The sequence below is a fragment of the Rhinolophus sinicus genome, linkage group LG09 (genome assembly GCF_036562045.2).
Source record: "Rhinolophus sinicus isolate RSC01 linkage group LG09, ASM3656204v1, whole genome shotgun sequence".
In the NCBI taxonomy this organism is placed as follows: Eukaryota; Metazoa; Chordata; class Mammalia; order Chiroptera; family Rhinolophidae; genus Rhinolophus; species Rhinolophus sinicus.
The window spans coordinates 116,693,655-116,714,092 of record NC_133758.1 but is presented as its reverse complement, the minus strand read 5'-3'; the positions used below and the strand labels follow the sequence as shown (position 1 = coordinate 116,714,092).

At 44.0% G+C, this 20,438-nt stretch overlaps 1 protein-coding gene and 1 long non-coding RNA gene across 2 annotated transcripts; one reads left to right on the top strand and one right to left on the bottom strand.

The window, feature by feature from the left end:
* Window positions 1-3,555: 3,555 nt before the first annotated feature.
* On the bottom strand, window positions 3,556-13,365 carry H2AZ2 (H2A.Z variant histone 2). Its single transcript, XM_074312102.1, has 5 exons — window positions 13,207-13,365; window positions 9,856-9,933; window positions 7,454-7,567; window positions 5,414-5,543; window positions 3,556-4,743 (listed from the first exon to the last, which is right to left on the bottom strand). The coding sequence occupies exons 1-5, from the start codon at window positions 13,207-13,209 to the stop codon at window positions 4,682-4,684; spliced, it is 387 nt and encodes a 128-aa protein (XP_074168203.1). The 5' UTR covers window positions 13,210-13,365; the 3' UTR covers window positions 3,556-4,681.
* Window positions 13,366-13,514: 149 nt separating this feature from the next.
* Window positions 13,515-17,717, top strand: LOC109447364 (uncharacterized). Its single transcript, XR_012489403.1, has 2 exons — window positions 13,515-14,532; window positions 15,753-17,717. It is a non-coding gene; the product is annotated as an uncharacterized LOC109447364 (long non-coding RNA).
* Window positions 17,718-20,438: the final 2,721 nt, after the last annotated feature.

Below are 20,438 nucleotides of genomic sequence, written 5' to 3'. Positions count from 1 at the left end.
CTGGCAGCCTCCATGGTGCAAAGGTGACCTGCCTGAGCTGGAGAACCTAGTTGAGATGAGGCCCCCCCCTTGTGAACTTGGTTTCCTTTCAAGTGCAGTGTGCAAAATGCAGTGCTGGGATTAGTTGTGCAAAGAACGGCAATCCAGTGGAGATGCAAACCAAGGACACCTGCTGCTCCCCTCCCAGCAAGCTGATCCCCATTTGGGGGCTCCATTGTCCCAACAATCCTGTTGTGTAGATGTGTGAGATTGATGCACTTGGCCAGCCATGCCTCCCTGAATTTCCGTCCTAAGTTGACTACTGTTCTCTGGATGATGGCGAGGACTGAAGAGCTGCTGGTGCCAATGCCCAGAGGACGTTTCGTCAGCCTGACCTTTGTTCCCTTTGATAAACTAGTCCTAGCTGTGAGCTAGGAGATCAGACTAGTACTAGGTCTGGTCATTTATAGCTTTTGTTGATCCAACAAGTGTGTGTGTGTGTGGGGGGGGGCGCCGTGCTGGGGACAAAGAACTATGAGGAACCGGGGAGGGAGGTTCCTGCCTCGGCTTCTGGAGGTGCAGGCAGCCCAGGTGCTGGGAGTTGGCAGCTAGTCCTATGGTGTCAGCACGTGTAATGTGGCCTAGTTAAAAAGGCACCAAAGAGCTAAGGAGCAAAAGGCTCAAGCAAGACCTGCATATGTGAAATATGGTTTCCAGTACCCTGTCCGCCCTTGCTGCTGCTTGGAGGCTGTTGCCAGGGCCCTAGGGAACACCCAGAGGCAGTTTCGCAGCTGAGTGGTGCTTTGCCTGGCGCAGCACCGAGTGCAGTATTAGTCATGTCTCAGTGGGCACTTGGCTTCATGGGGTTGCCCAGTTAGGAGTGTGGACCCCGGGATTTTGTCCCGCTTGTTCATGAGTCCCAGTGCCTTGGCTAGTCCCTGGCCCAGAGGAGACGCAAATATGTAAGTGAATGGTGTGGGACTTGAATGTAGATCCTGTTGTATTTCTCCCAGTTTATGAACTTACTCTCATACATAGAGAAGCACATTGTATTGGTTATCTACTGCTCTGATTATCCCCCAACTTGACGTGCAGCAGTTATGTTGTGGGTTTTGGGAAATTCAGGACCCCACGAAGCCAATATGGATGCAGGTGCAGCCCTCCTGATAGCTGCCCTCAACTTCAGACCTGCATTTGGGCAAATTGCAGTTTTTCTTGGGCGACCTTGTGTCCCTTAATGGGTGAAAGCTGTAGCAGGACAAGGCTGTTGAAGAAATGTGATGGGTAGACTTGCTGGACGGAGGTTCGCCATAGACCTTCATTGTGTAAAGAAGGCAGGACCTTCAAAGCACAAGAGCCAAGTACATGACCGAGGGTGGCCTGCAGGCTCCTCTACCCTGACGTTTCCAGGGTCACCATTTTAATAGTTTCCAGATGGGAGTGCTTTTTCCTAATTAGATGTATTTTTTGATAAAGCACCTATATTATGAGGGGCATGTCTTGACGTATGGATGTTACTCTCAAGTTCCAATAAAGTTCAAAAATAACCTAATAACAAAAACGAAGCTCATGGATAGAGATGATTATTAGCAGCTGTGAGGCTGGTAAGGAAATGGGTGAAGGGGTCAAAAGGCACAAAGTCCCAGTTATAAAGTAAGCCTGGTGACTCCAGTTGATAATACAGTATTAGGTATTTGAAAGTGCTAAGATCCCTCCTTACCCTCAATCACAAAAAAGCTGCAAAATTCACACTGGAGCATTTGAAATCTGACTCCCCAGAACGTCTTCAGTTTGGGTCAAAGAAATTTGTAAAAATTCTCTAGGGAAAAAAAAAGTCGCCAAGGGATTTTTAAAAAGTTCTCATCATAAGAAAAACAATTCTGTAACTGTAGGGTGATGGCTGTTAACTGACTGACTGTGATCAGTTTGCAACATATACAGACACTAAAGCACGATGCCGTACACCGGAAACTCATAGGTTGTATGGCACTTACACCTAAGGAAAGAACCAAGCGATACATTCAACCACAGGCACCAAAGCAGTAGTGTGACTTCACAGTCCCACTTCAACTCCCTCTTCAGTTGTCGTAACTCAGAAACATCACTCTTCATTCTCAAGACTTTATTTGACACGTTGCTGCCGTGCACTGCACTTTTCCCAGATGCATCCCACTCCCAGGCCTGGTCCAAGTCCCTTCGGTTTGTTAAAAACATCCTCTCTGAAGGGCCACTCCACACATCTGTGCCATGCCATTTAATACAAGTCTGGAATAACTGAACAAATTTTAGATGTAAAGTAATTAGGCTGGATCTGTTAAACCTAAAGGAAAGCTTTCTTTCAGAGATACCTATTAGAGAAAAACTGATGTGATGGCTGGGACAGGCTTTAAAATAAGCCAGCGGGGAGGGCACAGATGAAGCAAGATGGACCCATTTGTGGGGGTGAGGCCCAGAGCATACGGCTCATTGCTCAGCTTTTCTCATTAGAAAACAGAATCCTGGGGACACAGTAGGTAGTCAAATCACTACCAAAGAAAATCGATTCACTACCAAAGAAAATCGATATTTGAAGCAATTATTTAGACAACTCCAGTAAATAACCTTATTCTCTATTAGTGCCTTCTCCCCTATTGCTACGTTGGTTTCTGAGAACTAAAAGTTCACACAAGGATAACTGTGGGTCCTCTCGATATAGAAACTTCTTCAAAATACATGCCAAGATAATCCAATCAGAATCTGAAATTTTCTTCCTGTCCTGCCTTGTAAAGCAAAGAGCAAAAGTTCTTTATAGAATTCAGATGCAGAAAGAATGACGGTAGCCCCAGTGGGCAGTTCCCAATGGAATCCTGGATCTAGACCATAATGACTAATGGTGGCTAAAACTCTCAGGAAAAGCCGACCAGAGAACTTCACAGTGGATGGAGTGGGCTGGCAGCATCCAAACCCACCACCCTTCCTAACATTACATGATGAGAGACAGGCAGGAATTAGGAGCTCCCTGACATGACAACAGTAGGAAGTACGTAAGTATCACCTACGAATTATTTTTACGGAAAAAAAAAGTGACAACCCCTCTAGAGCTATCTACAGAGTTTACAGGAAATACAGGGAACAGAAAAAAATTGAAATACCATTAGGATACATTCAGTAAAATCCACACTTGCAGACAATTCTATAGGACAGGTAACTCAGTTTCTTCAAAAATTAAATTACAAAAAAAAAAGTGAAGAGACACCTATAGACTAAAAAGAAACAAGAATTATCAGCAAAATGTAAAATGTAAATCTTGTCTGGATCCTGGTTCAAAGAAACCAACTACAAAAAATACTGAGACAATCGGAAATTTGCATACAAGCTGGATATTTCATATTATAAAATGTGTTGTCTTAAGACAATGATATTGTGGTTACGGTCTAAAATTGCCCATCTTGAGAGAGAGATGCTAAAGCATGCAGACATGGAATAATCATGCCTGGAACAGGATTCAAACCAATCCACTGGGAGGCGGGCTCAGGTGGGGACACAAGTAAAACTGACCACAGGGTAATTGTTGCAGTTGGAGGATGAGCACACGGGTTCATTATACTATTCTCTTTATTTTTCTGTATCTTTGAAAATTTCCATAATAAAATAAGTTTTAAAAATGAGTTTTGTTTTGATAGTGTTGTATTATAAAACATTAAAACTTTTTTTTAATGAAGATTTCCAGGCAGAAAAATATAATTTTCTGATGGACCATTAACTGGTACATTAACTTAAATTTTACAACAGTTACTTAGAAACTGACAAAGAAAAATAATTTTAAAAATATTATACAAATTACTGAATGTTACTGTTATCAATGAAAGACCACTGAAAGTTGGAATTTTAAGCTCAGAACAGAAAACTGATTAACTTCAATTCTAGGTAAGAGTGTGGGCTCTGAGGTCAGGCAAATCTAGATTTGTATCCTAGCTCTGCCATTTTTTATCTATGAGTTCCATGTTTTCTGGCAAACCAGTTAATTTCTGTGAGCCTGATTTCACATCTCTGAAGTGCAGGCAAAATTTCTGGATCAGTAAAGCACTCAGTACAGGGCCTGCCACAAATCAGGTGCTCAGGAAATCAAATAATTCCATTATCCTATTTCATCAATTCTGAACACTTTTTCATCTAACATCTCTGAAATTGGGCTGCATCTCATTACTGATAGTAAATCATGGTTTAACTGGCAGTTTTTCTTTCTTTAGTGGTATGTAAAATAACGGTGCATACTACAAATGAATAACACCTAAGATTCAATATAATATGCTATCAATCATGGTAAAGCAATATTCCCAATTTCTATTTTAAGATTATTCCAAATATATAACCGATTTGAAATTTAAAAAAATTTCAAAGTATGAGCAAAATATCTCCAACACATCACGAACAGAACAGTTTTGAGACAAATTATTTTTGTAAAAAATGGTTTATCAATTCCATTTTTTGTATAAAACGTGGGAGAAACCTAGCCAATCCACATATAACTGCTGCCACATGAAAAGGAACTTTTATCAAACTTCGAGTCTAAGAACGTACAAATGTTTCTTTTATCATGTCTACAGTAATTCTCTATGCTTTTCCACTTAGCTGTTTTTAAAATTCCACATGTCCCCATCATTTCTTCTGTCCCAGTTACAGTACAGTGACAGGGAAGAAGAGCGTTGGTTAAAACCACTCTCTAAGCAGTTTTCTGCTGTCCCTTCTTCCCGATCAGAGACTTGTGGATGTGCGGGATCACACCTGGGGGGGAATAAACGGAGACGGTGTTATTACAAAAGTTTCGAGCCAGCTGCGTCTTACCACTCCAGTGCCTCAAAGGAGAAAGCAATGACACAAAGAGCGACATTTACTTAAGTCCCCTTTAACATGCTGATCCTGATTAACCATCTACACCAAGGGAGTCCCCATTTTGGGGGCTGGGAAACCCTCCCCTCTGAAACTGTGTGTAAACTGATGTGATTTTATGTGCTTTCCTGGAGAAGAGATTTCATAGCTTTCAAGAGATTTTCCAAATGTGATCCACAAAGGATTAAGAGACACCAACTTACATCTCACTTTCACTGATCCCGACTCTTTCAGTGATCTCAGCCCTGATTTTCAAAGGCATCACATTAATCAATTTCTCAAGATCATTTTCAAACATAGGTTAAAGGGCATGGGAATTATTTTAAGTATCATATATAAAGTTTAGATAAAGGACTTGCTAAAATAAAAGTCAGCTTTGAACATGGAAAAGAGTATTCATTCAGATAATAAAAAGAAGCCTAGAATTGTAAGAAAGCAACACTTGCAGAATTTAGGTTTCTAAGTTTCCTAGTTGGCTAATCAAATGCACTGGATCACTGACTGAATTACATGTTATTAATAGAATGCCCAACAACATCCAGGCTGAAGAGGTGGGAGTACGTACCGCCCCCAGCTATTGTGGCCTTGATAAGAGAGTCCAACTCCTCGTCACCACGGATGGCGAGCTGCAAGTGACGCGGAGTGATGCGCTTTACCTTGAGGTCCTTGGACGCGTTACCTGCCAGCTCCAGCACCTGCAGAGCACCAGCGACAGAACACATCAAATCGAGGGTGACAGGCTTAAGGATTTGGCGTAGACTCGCAATTACAGCCGAAACGGTCTCTATAGATAGCATGTATACATAAAACACACAACAGATATACAGAAACCAACACATCTTTTTTCTTTGTCATATTTCTATAATGCTGTTAGAGAACTCTTCATTTGGCCTTTTTATATTTATTCTTTGCAAGAGCTAGAAACTTGAGCAAAAAGCTGCTTCTACAGAAAGAAGTAAGGACCAGGGAGAATACCATTCCTTAGTCAAGATTCTGAATGTGAACATCTGGAAACAGCACAAGTTTTAATATCTCCGTGTAGTCTATTTCTGTATAGCCCTTAAGGGCTGGAATTTATTTCTTAGCACATTTAGGAAAGATTAAAAATTTTTAACTTTCTTTCTTATTCAAAGTTTTTAACATAACTGGGCCCTATAACCTGTAGGTGATCAGCTAGAAGCTCTTTATTCCACACTGGAAATTCTCAACTAGAGGAATTTCAAAGTCCCAGCTGGCCCTAAAAATGCATTTTTTATTCATTTTCCCCTCCACAGGATACAGGGCATTATGAAACCTTTGATGGAAGCAATACAGAAATAACTCCAGAGCCTTCTCACTGGAACAGCCAGCGGGAAGCCTCGGGGGACACGCTTCACCAGCCACCAGTCCCCACTCCGTTCACTGTCCCTGGGACTCTGACCGGAGCGCACCAGCATCTTTTGAAAGCTCCCCAAGTGACCCTAGCATGTGGCCAAGATTGCAAAGTGATTACGTCTACTCAGGACTAAATTATTTTCTTTACTTCTACTAATGACTTAAAACCCTCAAATATCAGAAAATATGACGACTGCTTGTATAGGTTTACTGTCTAACCGTAACCTAATAAACTGTAATCAAAGTTCCCAAGAATAAAGAGAATGGGAGTTCAGATGGTACTTCAACATTCTGAGCCAGAAGACTATGCCAACACGAGCGAACAAAACGCATACCTCTCTGAAAAGTCCGCAGCTAAACAAAAGCTGGCAGAGGGCTGCTAAGGAACAACAGGGAAGCATGGTTCTCAACCAGAACCATACGGCCACCGATGCAGAATCCCTGGTTCATGACAGCCAAGTTGAAACTATTGGTATTCAACGTTAAATCTCCAAGGGGACAAGCATGACCGGGTGAGGTGAGCGAGATCACAGCAATGACAGTTCCCACACAGGTTGAAGCTAAATCATTCAGTCTAGCTCACAACCACCTCTCTTCTCAAGTGAAAACCTCCTTTCTGTTTCTGCTAGGCTGGCGGTCTCCACCATTTCCCTGGCCTGGAATATAGTTGCAGGAGTTTCATGGCTTCCCATTTGTTTTCGGGGGGCAGGGGTGGGGTTGGGATGGAGGAAGTGGTGGTCCACGACCCAACAATCAAGAACTCTTGCCCAATCAACTTATCTTCATAAGTGTGAAACTGAGCAAGAGACAGTATTTTATGTATACAACCAAAATGATTAGGTCTTTTATCTAATTTCATTTTCTATTTGTGATTTTTAAAAAATGTATCACACTGGCAAACTTTATTTACCCCACCCCTAATCTTCATTACCTAAAAGGTTATCACCTATTGATTTATACATACTTCAGAGTTCACTGAATAAACAGTACAGTATTTAAATCACTTTACACTCCTTTGTCATGTCACTTAAAAATACTGACTGCCAGCCCTTGAAAACCGAGTAGACGCTGGTACTGGGTAATAGGCTGACTAAGACACACCGACAACTGCTGTGGAAGAAACCAAGGAACATAAGTGTGTTTTTTGTTTGAAACCCTCATTCCATGGTTTCAGCCACGTGTGGCCTAGGCACCTCCTGGGTTTCTGTGCATCACAGATGCCCCCACAGACCTCCGCAGTGAGGTACTCCAGGATCGCAGCGCTGTACACCGCAGCGGTGGCACCGACCCGTCCATGGCTCGTGGTGCGAGTCTTCAGATGTCTGTGGATGCGGCCCACGGGGAACTGAAAGAGAGGCCGTCTGAGTGGGAGCACACAAGGGTCTTAACATGGCACTGCGAAGTGTAATCAAAGGCGAGTAATAGGAGTAACACATGAAATGCCACAATGTGGTTACCCAGATTAGAAGCCAATCCTATCTGACAGCTAACAGTTCCACGGGCTTGTGTGTGGTGTCCTAGGCATCAGCCCCAAATCTTCATGCCTGCTTTTACCCTCTTGAGGAAAGACTACAAGTTAAAAAGCCACGAACCACCATAGGGTCTTGTGAATTCATTTCTGCATGATACGGAGCGTCCTTACAAAACGGAGAGAAGCTGTGCTGTGCAGTCACCAACTGCAGTGCCGCATGACCCACTAACTGTGTTTTGTCTGGTTAACTCCTTCACACAACGGCTTCAGCGACTGTCAACCTCCACCACCTTCCTTCGGTCCCAACTCCATTCTTCTTTCCTCAGTTTCAAGAGGTGACCTGAGAAAAACCAACCCCATTCTCTCCACTTCCTGAGAATAGGTCCTGTCTCATTTCCAAAGGACCCTAATCCCATTTGTGTGTCTGTCCTTGACTGTCCTCGACCACCTTCCTAATGGACCCTCCTCATGCTGTTACCGGCTCCATCATTCCCGCAGCTCCAATTACTTCCTTCCACGGGCTCCTTTCCTTCTGCACACTTCACTTCAGACTTCTCCACAAGTCTATAGCAACTGCTGCCTTACAGTCTAGATAGCTCCTTGCCAAAGGCAAAGTTTAAAAGCAAATACTGAACCCTTACTTTCTTGTCACCCACTTTCTCCTAAACTTGGCCTCTGTTTACCATCATCCTTGAAGGCCAGCAGTGACATTTTAATGACCAAATCTATCAGCCACTTCCAGATCGCATCCTTAGGAGACAAGGCATGATTTTTTTGTTGTTTCTCCTCCTTCCCTAAGTAATTCCCAGCCCCTAAGAGCAGGCTGCATGCCTTTCCCCGGTGCATCCTCAGTGACTGCTGTGTTGTCTGACACATAGGACTCCAAACCATTTCTTCTTGGGTTGCAGAGATCAGAGTTCTAATACTAACTCTGAACTCTCACTACTCCCATCTTCTCTGTTTCTGACTCATTCTGTGTTTCTGAGCGGCCCGCCAATGTCCGTGTGTTCCTTTGTCATGCTCAACTTAGGAACTACCGATTTTACAGAAGTGGATTTAAATCTCTAATTCTTTTGATCACCTCTCTTGGAAAGCTGGACTAAAATCTACAACTTTTGGACATTTTCACATGGCTGTTTTGGTGGAAGTTCGGAATGACTCCACTTGAATTCTTCAATCTCCTAACTTGCCCCGATTACAGACGCCTCTGTCCCTTCGGTTCTAACTCTTGAAGAAACCTTTGACTTTCCTTTCAACTCTATGCCTCTCCTCCCACTTTTTGGGAGCACATGCGTGACTCCAATTCCTTTCCATCCCACGTTAATTCAAGTACGTATTACCTATTCCTAAAACCACTGCAATAGCCTCCATCTGTCTTCCATCTCCCACTTCAAATGAAGGACCCTTCAAATAAATTCTAATTGAGATTTACATGATGCTCTAAAACATAGAATGTACCCGTTAAGTTCTTGTCCCCCTTCCTTCAGTGCCACCTAGATCAGATCATCCTCTTGCTAAAAAATTGTCACCGACTCACCACTGCCAAGAGGATAAAACCGAAAGCTTACAGTCTGGCCTTCAAACTTTCCTGTTTAAAGTGTCTCTTGTATGTAGAGACTATTTCTTACTCATCCAGAAACTTTTGAGTTTGTGGATTAAAGGTGCAATTTTTCAAATATATAAAGTTTGAAAATATTTAATGTTTCGAATATATCATCACTCAGTCTAAAACCGAAACTATGGGGAAATATTCAGAGGACTAAATGGATAGTTCATTATTTTACCCCAAATTCTATCTCATCCTGAAAGTTAACACACCACTATGAACACTTTCTTCAAAAGAAAAACCACAGAATACTCATTTCAATATGATACAATTTATAAAAGAACCAGGAACATAATTATAATCTAGAAATAAAAGATTTTAAGAGAGCAAAATTACCAAATTCATTATAAGATCTCTTCATAACTTGTTCTCACTTGGAAGAAGAGAATACAAATTAAAAGCCAACTGTTTTATGATCTAAATTTTGATCAATTAATCTCATTATTAAAGGTCAGTCATACGAGTACATTTTTGTAATTAATGAAACATCTACGGGTCATGAATTACAACATTAAAGAAAATAATTAAATAATGCGTTACAACATGGACACATTACCTGTAGCCCAGCTCTCTGTGAGCGAGACACTGCCTTAGCCTTGGCCTTCCCACTGTCCTTTCCAGCTTTGCCTCCAGCCTATGTGAAAAAAAGCTCCAGATGAAGAGCTGAAAATGCTGTTTCAAAATTATTCAGGAAACAAAATTTTTTTCTAGTTTTACTTTAGGTAGTTAAAAATATATAGGTGATCTCCTCCCTCAGTTTTATATAAATTAATAATAAAGCAAATATACATACAATATACTTAACAATATACATGTTATATCACCATTAATTTATATAAAAATGAGGTCAAACCTTAAATGCTTATTTAAAATGAAATTTATAAAAATCTGAACATATTTTTCAAATCTCTGAATGAAGAATTTTAAGTATATATAACTTTTATGCTACAAATATTTCAAATGAAATAATTTTTTAAAACGTCAACATGTAGGGGCAGCCGGTTAGCTCAGCTAGTTAGAGAGTGATGCTCGTAACCCCAGGGTTGCCGGTTCGATCCCCACATGGGCCAGTGCGAGCTGCGCCCTGCACAACTAGATTGAAACAACTACTTGACTTGGAGCTGATGGGTTCTGGAAAAACACACTTAAAATTAAAAAAAAAAAAAAAAAAAGTCAACATATATCACTTCCACAGAAATATTCAAAACCTAGCTCTTCCAGGAGATAAAAAAGCATGTGGGGGAAAAAAAGCCCTCAAAAAATTAAACACAGAATTATCATATGATCCAGCAATTCCACTTCCAGGTATATATTCAAAGAATTGAAAGCAAGGACTCATAGCATCATTATTCACAATAGCTCAAGGGTCCATTGATGTATAAATAGGTAAACAATATATGATATACATACAATGGAGTAGTATTCAGCTACACAAAGGAAATTCTGACCCACGTTACAATATGGATGAACCTTGAAGATATTGTGCTGAGTGAAATAAGCTAGACACAGGAGGAGGAATATTTAACTCAACTTGTATGAGTTACCTACTCAAAATCATAGGGACAGAAAGCAGAATGGTGGTTGCCAGAGGCTGGGGAGAGGGGTGGAATGGAGAGTTACTGTTTAATGGGCAGAGTTTCAGTTTGGGGAAAAATGAAAAAGTTCTGGAGATGACTGGCAGTGATGGCTACATGTTAATGTATTTAATGCCACTAAACTGTACACTTCAAATGCTAAATTTTATGTTATGTATATTTTAGAATTAAGAACAGGCTTTCAAACTTATACTCCAGGGGTTAAACAAATACTTTCGATTGATAGAAAAAAGTATTTCTCAAATAATCTTAACATTTACTAACAGGACATGGTCTATAAATGCAATGAAAATACAGCAGGTCCTCGAATAACGCCAACATTATTTGTTATAACATCAAAAGACTCTTGCTTATATCAATTAGCCAATGGTAAAATTGGTTTCATTATTTGTTATGCATTGTTTTGCTTAAAGCTGCAGAACCTATCCAACAAACATTGAGGACTTAACTGTATTATGCAGCCATTTCAACAAATGAGGTACAGATGTGTGCTGATAGAAACAATCCACAAAACACATTTCTTGGTGAAAAAGGCGAGGTATGTACAAAGGCAGTGAGCTCTTGTTTATGTAAAAATGGGGCATTACAGTGTGTGTACACATACATTTCTGGAAGGTCACAATAGTTACAAAAACTTATTTGCCTCTATGGAGGTAATACAACGGATCTGAGAAGAGGGAAAACTAATGTTCTCTTTTGGATGGTTTAATTGTACCACTTAAATTTATTATTTCTTCAGTGTAAACAAAGCTAGTTAAAGACGGAAATTGGTTTACAAGATTGGCTAGCTGAGGGTCTAAGTCTATATTTTTGAAGTAGAGAATAAGCTTTGAAATGGCATATTCCCTTTGTAATGCTTTCCTTAACATTTTTAAGCGAAAAATCAACCGTGTATAGTCCCCCTAAGTCCATGTCTAAGTTGATTTAATGTTTATCTCTGAAAACTGTATGAGGGAAAAAAAAAAGGCTGTAGCAGGTATTAGAAGCAGGAAAAAGTTTAAGAACTAATTCATATCTCCTTCTTACACTTAACAACATAGCAAGAGAGACTGATTTAACAGAGAGAATTGAGGATCTCTAGATTTCTCCCAAAAAGTCTCGTATATTTTAATAATTTCTCTTTATATTGCTAAACAAGAAAAAGATACTGCATAATATTTTGATTTCTGAGGTCAGCTCAAGGAACATATGTTCTCACTTATTACTCAGAGATTTTTCACCTCTATTTGCCCTGAAATAATACATTTAACAACCTCTCAACTGGTGCATGAGTCCAAAACTATAATAGCCGTCTCTCTATGACTGAATTAGGAAATAAGAACTCGCTATCAAAGCCACCAACTGCAAAACACCCCAGGCTTCCCAATTTACTCGTCTTAAGCAATTTTACCCTTAGTGTTTCAATCCATCATATTCATTTTATCTATTTGCTTTTCAAGGAAGTAGACACGAAACCAGTTTTTAAAAACCTCAACACATTAAATATTTCCAAGATTTGGAGGCTGCAGGTAAACTTCTCAACAAAACCAAAGTTTTATGGCATCAAATACGTGTGAATATAAAATTGTACAGTAAATGAACAATTATTCTTTTCATAACGTCCTCACACCGTGTACCCGCCAACTTTTGCATTCATTTTACAATCTGATGACTGACTGAAAAACAAAACACAAGCACTACAACAGTTTTGACTAGAAACTGAATCGGGATGAACCTGGGTTGAGCATCTTGGTAGAAAACGCACCTGTGGAGAGAGATGGAGTACATTTCATTCAGAAAAAGCTGAAAACTGTATACCACGAAGCCAATTCGCATGACTTTGACACAAGCTCACTTCCCGTCAAGTTTAAAACCTCAAAAGCCTGAATGACAACTCGGTGCCTCCGGCATTTTCAGCCGCTGGTAAAGGGACTCCCAATCTATAGCACCTCGCTGGAGAGGAAACGCGCGACACCTTGGAAACCCGCAAGGACTGGCACAAGCAGCAGCACGAGCCCATTCTGCAGATTGGACGTAATCTGTGGAGGGGCCTCAGCACAGGCGCCGCCGCGGCAGAGACCCGGCGCCGCCGCGCAGTGACGGAGAACGTGCCCGGAAGGCAGCTCCTGCCCACGGGCCAGCACCGGCCACGGCACCCCTCCTCTCGACTTCACAACAGCCGAGTCCCGCCGTCCCGGACGCTCTTCACTGCGAGCTGCGTCTCGGCGCCAAACGACCCCTCAGGACTCGGACTTGCTCGCAGGGCAGCGAGGGGCGGCAGGCCGCCCGGCCTCGGCCCGCCTCAAGCCCGCCGCCCGCCCCGCCGCTCTCACCATGGTCACGGCCGCTCCCGCCCTCGCTGCCGCCGAGCCGCCGCCGCCGCTCCCGCAGCACCGACCGCCGCCGCCGCCGCCGCCGCCGCCGGAGCCCGGACAATAACCGGGGCCCGCCTCGCGCCGCCCCAGCCAATGGCTGCTTGCCTTGCTGGTTTGAACCCCGGTAGCCGCCCAATCACGCGTCTACTTCTAGCCCGATCCCGCCCCTGGCACCGCCTCCCTAACGGCTGTTTGTTTTTGCACACGGCACGTGGGGCGGGGCCTCCGGCCCCAACACAGACGTGCCTGTGCGCGAGGTGGGGAGAGAGTTCACCCGCCGCTCTCCGCTTGTGTCCACGGCCCGAGTCTGACGAACGGAAGGACGAACCAGTGAGGGCGTAAGGTTTGCGGAAGTTAGCCAATGGGAACATCACCCGCGAGCAAGGGGGCGGGCGGCTGGGAACGACTGCGGGATTAGCCAATCGGGGGGCGATTGGGTGGTTTTCCCGCGCGTACTCGGGGGCGGCTCTCCCGGTTCTGAAAACTGCTCGGAAGGAAGCGTTGTAGACGTCGCTTTTCCCGGGGGATTTTCACAGACTCCCAGGACTTGGTGTTAGGGGGACTCCCGTCGTGGCGGACACTGATTCCCGGGCCGGCGGCCCTCCTCAGCACCTTCCCGCGGCTTTACGTTAGCCGTGGGGACGCCCGGTAGTGGGGTCGGCGTCCCCACGGCCGCTGCGACGTTGAGGGACCAGCGCGAGGGCGGGCGTGTCCGCTCACGGCAGTTCCCGCAGGCTGTCCCAGGCCGGCCCGGCTTCTCCGGTCGTGTTGTCAGCCGTTGCGGCCTTAAGCCGTTCCTTCTTTTCACGGTGTCTTGGCGCCCACGGGCAGGCGGCCCCCGACCGCGCGGGGGTTCCCCAGGCTGGCATTTCAGGAGTGTGTCCTCAGGCGGGCGGACCCTGTCCTCAAGTGTGAATGATCCGACACGGGGGAGCACCGTGGGGACGTGAGAAGAAGGGAAGCCACTGGAGTTCGAGGAGACGAGGAGCTGAGCTAAGCGGAAAACGGCGAGTGAAGGTGGAGACGAGCGTGAGGAAGGAGGGTCCAGGGAAATCTGAGCTGTGGAGCCAAGCGCCCAGGTTAACGGGAAACCCGGAAACGAGGGAGAAGAATTAGGAGTTAATAGCGTCAGCTGTCAATAACCGTGCTTCTCCCCGCCCCTCTGGTGCTTCCGGCCTCAGGAATGGAGTCAGAGGCCTGGGAACCATTCCTTCCGCAAGTCGCCGCGTGGCTCCTGCTCGCAGGCACTGCACTGGATCGTGGGGACTCGCGCTAGCAAAACAGGCATGTCCCTGCCCTTCCAACCCTTTACGGCAGGGACAGGTGTCAGTGTAGCAAACGTGTGTGAATCAGTAGGTGCCCGTGCGAGAAGAAAGGACAGGGAGAAGCAGAGGGGATGTAACGCAGATGGGGTGGGTGGTGTCCAGAAGGGGGAAGGAAGCAAGTGTGAAGGCCCCTGAAGCCAGAAAGACTTGTCCGTGTGAAGGAACTGAAAGAAGGCTGGTGTAGCTGCTGTGATTTTCACCAGCTCCCTCCCACCTCATCTATTTACTATCTCGAGTCTGGCGTTTTCTTTTGGCCATGTCCATTGCCACTGCTTTAGGTTAGCCTTTGTCATTTCTCGCCTGCATCACTGCAAAAGCGTGTTCAACGAATGCGCTATCCCTGTCCTTCATTCCACCCTCCACTCTTTCTAAAATACAGTTCTTAGTGTATTTTCCTTAACATCTGCAACTTTAGGACAAAATCCAAATCCTTAGCATGGCAGAGGCCCTGTATTTTCTGGCCTCTGCACATTTCCTATTTTGTCTGTCACCCTCCCACACCCTAAACTCGATCTTGTTTTGCACATGCTTTTACCTTTGCCTGAGACAGCCCTTGGTCTCAGCTTCTCCCTGGCTGACTTTTCGTCATCCTTCAAGTGGCAGCAAAGACATCACTTTCTTCAGATCGTCTTCCCTGGACATCCCTGACTTGGACGAAGTGCCCTACAGCCCCAGTGTGTTTTGCTGTCATCCGTGCTTATCATGCTGAGTTGTATTGGTTCCCTCAGTGCACAGAAATCTTTTATAGGTCATCACCCTTCGCTTGGTACAGTACCAGGCACCCTGTAAATATTACTTGGTGAATGAAAGGAAGAATACTAATACTTTTTTAAAAAATAATCTGTCATTTAATTATAAATAGATTGCTTTCAAGTTTATAGACGAATTGAGAAAAATTTAATTCCAATTAACTAACACTTTTTTCTTTAAAAAGCCACTTAGATAGTCAATATGGTCTATGGAAAGACTTGAGTTTGAGCCCAGACTCCTCAGCTTACCAGCTGTGTGATCTGGGCAAGGTATTTAATATTACCAAGGCTTTTGTCATTTGTAAAACTGAAAATAGCAGTACCTACTTTACCAGTTTTGAGTGAACACTAATTCAGTAATATATGAAAAAGTACTTAGCACTGTACCGAGTATATAATAAATGGCCAATAAAAGTTAACTTCTTAACAGGAAAAAACTAAAGATCTGCAAGAGACCCAGCTTGCTTCCTTGTAGAAATTGACAAGACCATCCAAAAGTTCATATGGGAATGTAAGAGAACCAGAATAGCCAAAACAATCTTGAAAAAAGAATGAAGTTGGAGGACACATTTCTTGATTTCAAAACTTACTGCAAAGCTGCAGCCTTCAAGATGGTGTACTGATTGGTATAAGGACAGACATACATCAATGGAATAGACTCAGAGTCCAGAAATAACCCCATGCACCTGTGGTCAGTTCACATTTAACAATGATGTCAAGAAAATTCAATGGGGAAAGCAGTTTTCAACAAATGGTGTTTGAATCTCTCCTTAAAGAGAATTTGCATTCATTCATTCACATAGAAAACGGACTGACAGGAAATAACATGAAGTACTCCTTCAGAGTGTGGCCTTTGAAGGCTGAGGGGTAGTCACAGTGTAGAAATGCTGCAATGGAAACCCCAAGAGTCTCCGGAAACTTGTTCCTGTCCTAAGTCTTGTCCACAAAAGAGAAACTGAGCTGACAAAGGTCTGGGAGAGCTCAGCATTTGTATCCAAAAGAGACTCGCAGTCCCCACTAGAAAAGGTGTGGGTCAAATGAGGAGCTGTGCTGATGACTCACTTGCCTGAGCAATATCGCCAGCTGGGTTTTCCCTGCCAGAAAATTGGCAGCTGCTGGACTAGAACATTCCACATTGCTGACAACAGCTTTCCCTCCCTCAGAAGACTATTTTCTGCCATTCTTCCCTGAAAACCGAACACATTTTCTCTTTTTATATTACTTATCCTAGAGGTGGGGACCCTGCCTTTATGTTCTGAACTATGCATTGCATGGGACACACTATATATTCATGAAGCCTTTCTCTGAATTCTAAGCCACAGCTTCAAGGTCAGAAGCAGCTAGATGTGGATAGGATCAGGACTTTTGTTTTTACACAAAAAGAACTCACTGTAGGTCATATAACATAAAAAAAAACAACAAATTTTCTTATTCCTAAACTGAACAATAGTTTCATAACACAAAAGCTAAGGGTACCTGGATCCCTGTACCCAGTTGAATGAATTCTCCTCAGAGTATCACTTCATTTAGTGACTAATTTTAAATGCATGTTGTTTACCTAAAAGGGAAATACACAGAGTAGAACAGACTTGTGACGTGTAACCAGTGAAGGCTCCATTCATCAGAACTCATGAAAAAAAGACGTTTTCTCTGAACTCCAGAGGCCCCCAAGTTTCTATTTTATGACTAAAGATGAATTTGCCTGATTGAATGGAACCTAAAATAATGAAGAATTAAATTACTTCTCAATTTAATTTTGGCATAACAGTGGTTGGCTTTGTGGCACAGTTAGTAATAAGATATGTACATTAGAAAATACCAAAGGAAATAGCCATCAACATACCTAACATGACTTCCCTGTCGTTTAACTTATTAAGCTAATACAAATTTTTCCCAATATAGTACATCAGTACATACCTTAATGTGAGAGTCACATAACACTGTCGAGATTTTTTAAATTATCAAAAGGTTTGAAAAGGCTGCATGCTAGAGTGTTCAGCAGTGCTTACCTTGAGGGAGTGGGTTTGGAGAAAGAGCACATTCATTTTTCTTACGGTGATTCTCTACTGTTCACATTTGTTGGAATTTGAGTGTGCATTTTTATAATAAGAAAGTTTGGAGACTGTAACTGCCAAAAACGATGCCCACCAATTATGAGAGGTACTGAATAAATGAGGCAAAGGACAGGACAATTTTGAGGGTGGGAGTCTAGGGGTCCTTGGAGGACTTCCTGGTAGCCCTGAAAGTGAGAAGAGGGAGAGCCTGTGTGATGGTTTGTCTGGGCCAGTCCTGTACCCATAGGTCTCAGTCTGCGCTTCCAACCTCCGTTGTGTAAATGACCCTTGGGAATCCTGATCTCCAGTTGATTAAATGGACCACATCTCATTCCTATTTATTAACTTGGCTGTTTCTTGATTGACACCAGGATGGGGAAAATATAAAATAGCATAAAAGGGATGATTTTCAGGTCCACATGGCTCCATGTCACTGATTTCATATTGAGTCCTGCCTGGTTCTAGTCCCCTCCTGCACTGCGACTTTGAACCATTTGTGCTCTGGCAGGGGAAACATGATTTTAACATGCAGAGGGTGCTGGCTGGGTCCCAGGCTATTCACTCTGATAGAAGACCATAGCATCTAATGTCTTGGTCACTGATACAGATGTACCAAATCAGCATGTTTCTTTCTTTCTTTTTTTTTTTTAACTTCAGGGATCTATTTTAATTTTGGTCTCAGATACCATATCCTGAGAACACTGATGAGTGTGTCCTCCAGTTTCTACGTCTGGCGGCCTTTCTGCAGAAAGCATCAGAACTAATGCTAAGTTTTGCGGGGTACCCATGGCGCTGTCACGTGTCGTCTCAGGCTCCTAGCATCGGAGTGCTATTCTCTCCGTGGCAGTATGGTGCAGCAGGTGCGAGAGCAGGTTTAGATGTGTGCTCACTCTTGCCACTAGCTAGTCTGGAGACCTGAATTGGGCCCGCTGAGAGGTCTACACTGTATCACAAAAGTCAAAGAGAAGTTATATCTTAGAGTTTCAACAGTGCCCTCTCTCCTGAGGAGAAGGCCTGGGTCAGGAACAAAGTTGCCAACCAATTCTGTTGCTTGGATTGAGGTCTGCTTATTAGCTCTGGAGACTGGTTTACTCAGGTTCCAAGAGAAACCTGTTTGTCGCCTCTCTTGAGGGAATCGTGGGCGGGGAAAAGGAACACCTACTGGACCTGGCCAGAGCCCAGCGCTCGTGCCCACCAGCTGCAAAAGCTCGGGGTACACAGCCCAGCGGTGGAACCTCACCCCTCCCAGGCCCTAACGTGTGATGAGTGATGCCAGAGGGAGAACGGAAAGAACACACCAGGGCTCTGAGCGGATTCTCCCACCTGCGCTGGGCTCACTTCCTCCCTGGGGTCTGGGGAAGTGGCTTCTTAGGACTAGAGATTGCTTTTACTGAGGAAGGAGGTATGTCTAGCAAGTTTGAGCTGCAGCCCATCCTACACCTGGAGACCCAGGTTCACATGAACTAGAACATTTTAACCTCAAATATACCTCTGTCCAATGGACCATAGTTCCTCCTAGTTATCGTGGAAAGCTTTCTCCTATTCTCTCGACCCACTAAATTGTCAGTTCCATTTGGACCACAGGCCATATCTTCCACACCGAGTGCAACGCCTGGCACATAGCTACCCCATAATTGAATGAATGAATTCACAAATGACCAGCAGGCACACAGTTATTCCAAAGATTTCAGTGCTCACCACCAGGTGGCTCTCACCTCCCTCAGGCCCCGTGGCTTCTCCAGGAAACCACACTGTTGTAGGACCTTACGGATTTTTTCCTGTTAAAGACACTTGCCCAGAGTCACACCATTAGTTTACGACAGAGTCGGGGATAGAATATCACTCACAAAATATTCAAACTCTGAAGTCATACTCCAATTCCTTGAGGTGTGGCTGCTGCACCCAGAACTTCATGCGCAGTGACAACTTCACATCCAGCTGAAAAATTTGGCAGGACCAATGCATCGGGTGAGCGCAGTTGGCGACAAGTGGGCTAACGTCCCCAGATCTTTTGTGATTTCTGCAGCAAGGCTCCAAGTGGGTTCTCGACCACCAGCAGCAGCCGCATCTGGAACTTGCTAGAAATGCAGCTTCTCAGGCTCCACGCAGGCCAGCGGGACCCGCTCAGTAACTGGGGTGGCTGTGTGAGCAAAGCCCTGGGATGGCACTTGCACGCGATGCCGCCGATTCTTTTTGGGGTTTAAGTGGTGCTGAAGGAACTGCAGGAATGCAGCCAGGGGGCAAAGGCCACGTGCTGCCACCTGTTCAAGGGGTCCCCGTCGTCCTGCTTGTTTTCCTCTAGCAGATTCCCAGCCCTTCCTGTCTCTCTCTGCCTTACCCCGTTTCCCCAAAAATAAGACCGGGCTGGACAATCAGCTCTAATGCGTCTTTTGGAGCAAAAATTAATGTAAGACCCAGTCTTACAGTATTACATTATATATTATATTATATATTACATTATATTGTAAAGACCCGATCTTATAGTAAAATAAGACCCGGTCTTATATTAATTTTTGCTCCCAAAGATACATTAAATCTGATTGTCCGGCTAGGTCTTATTTTTGGGGAAACATGGTACACACAAGACCCCACAGGCTCTCATCCCTGATTCACACGGGGCAGCTTAACAAGGTGAAACACACACAACACTGTGTCCATGATTCTGACCCCATTGGCCTGGGCAGTGCCTGGGCGGCCTAGTCCAGGCTCTCCAGGTGCTTCTGAGGCAGCACTGAAAATCCCGCCAGATGGCCAGAGTGGGCAGTCACGGGAGAGTCAGTGTGGGGGTGGGAGTAATTATTTCATAGCGAGAACCTCTAATGGAGAGAAAACACAGGCACAACTGGATGAGTAATCTCATCTCCAGCCCATCCCTCATCTTTAGAAAGGTGTGATGAATCGTCCCAGTCTAGTTCAGTGGTTCTGAGGCTGACCCCTGGAGAACCCCAAGACTCTCAGGGAGCCTTAATATTGTAATTTGCCCTGTTCATGTTAATTCTCACTTTAGTTTTTCCGGACACTAAATGATGTGATAGCATCACTGGCAATAGCGGATGGAATGT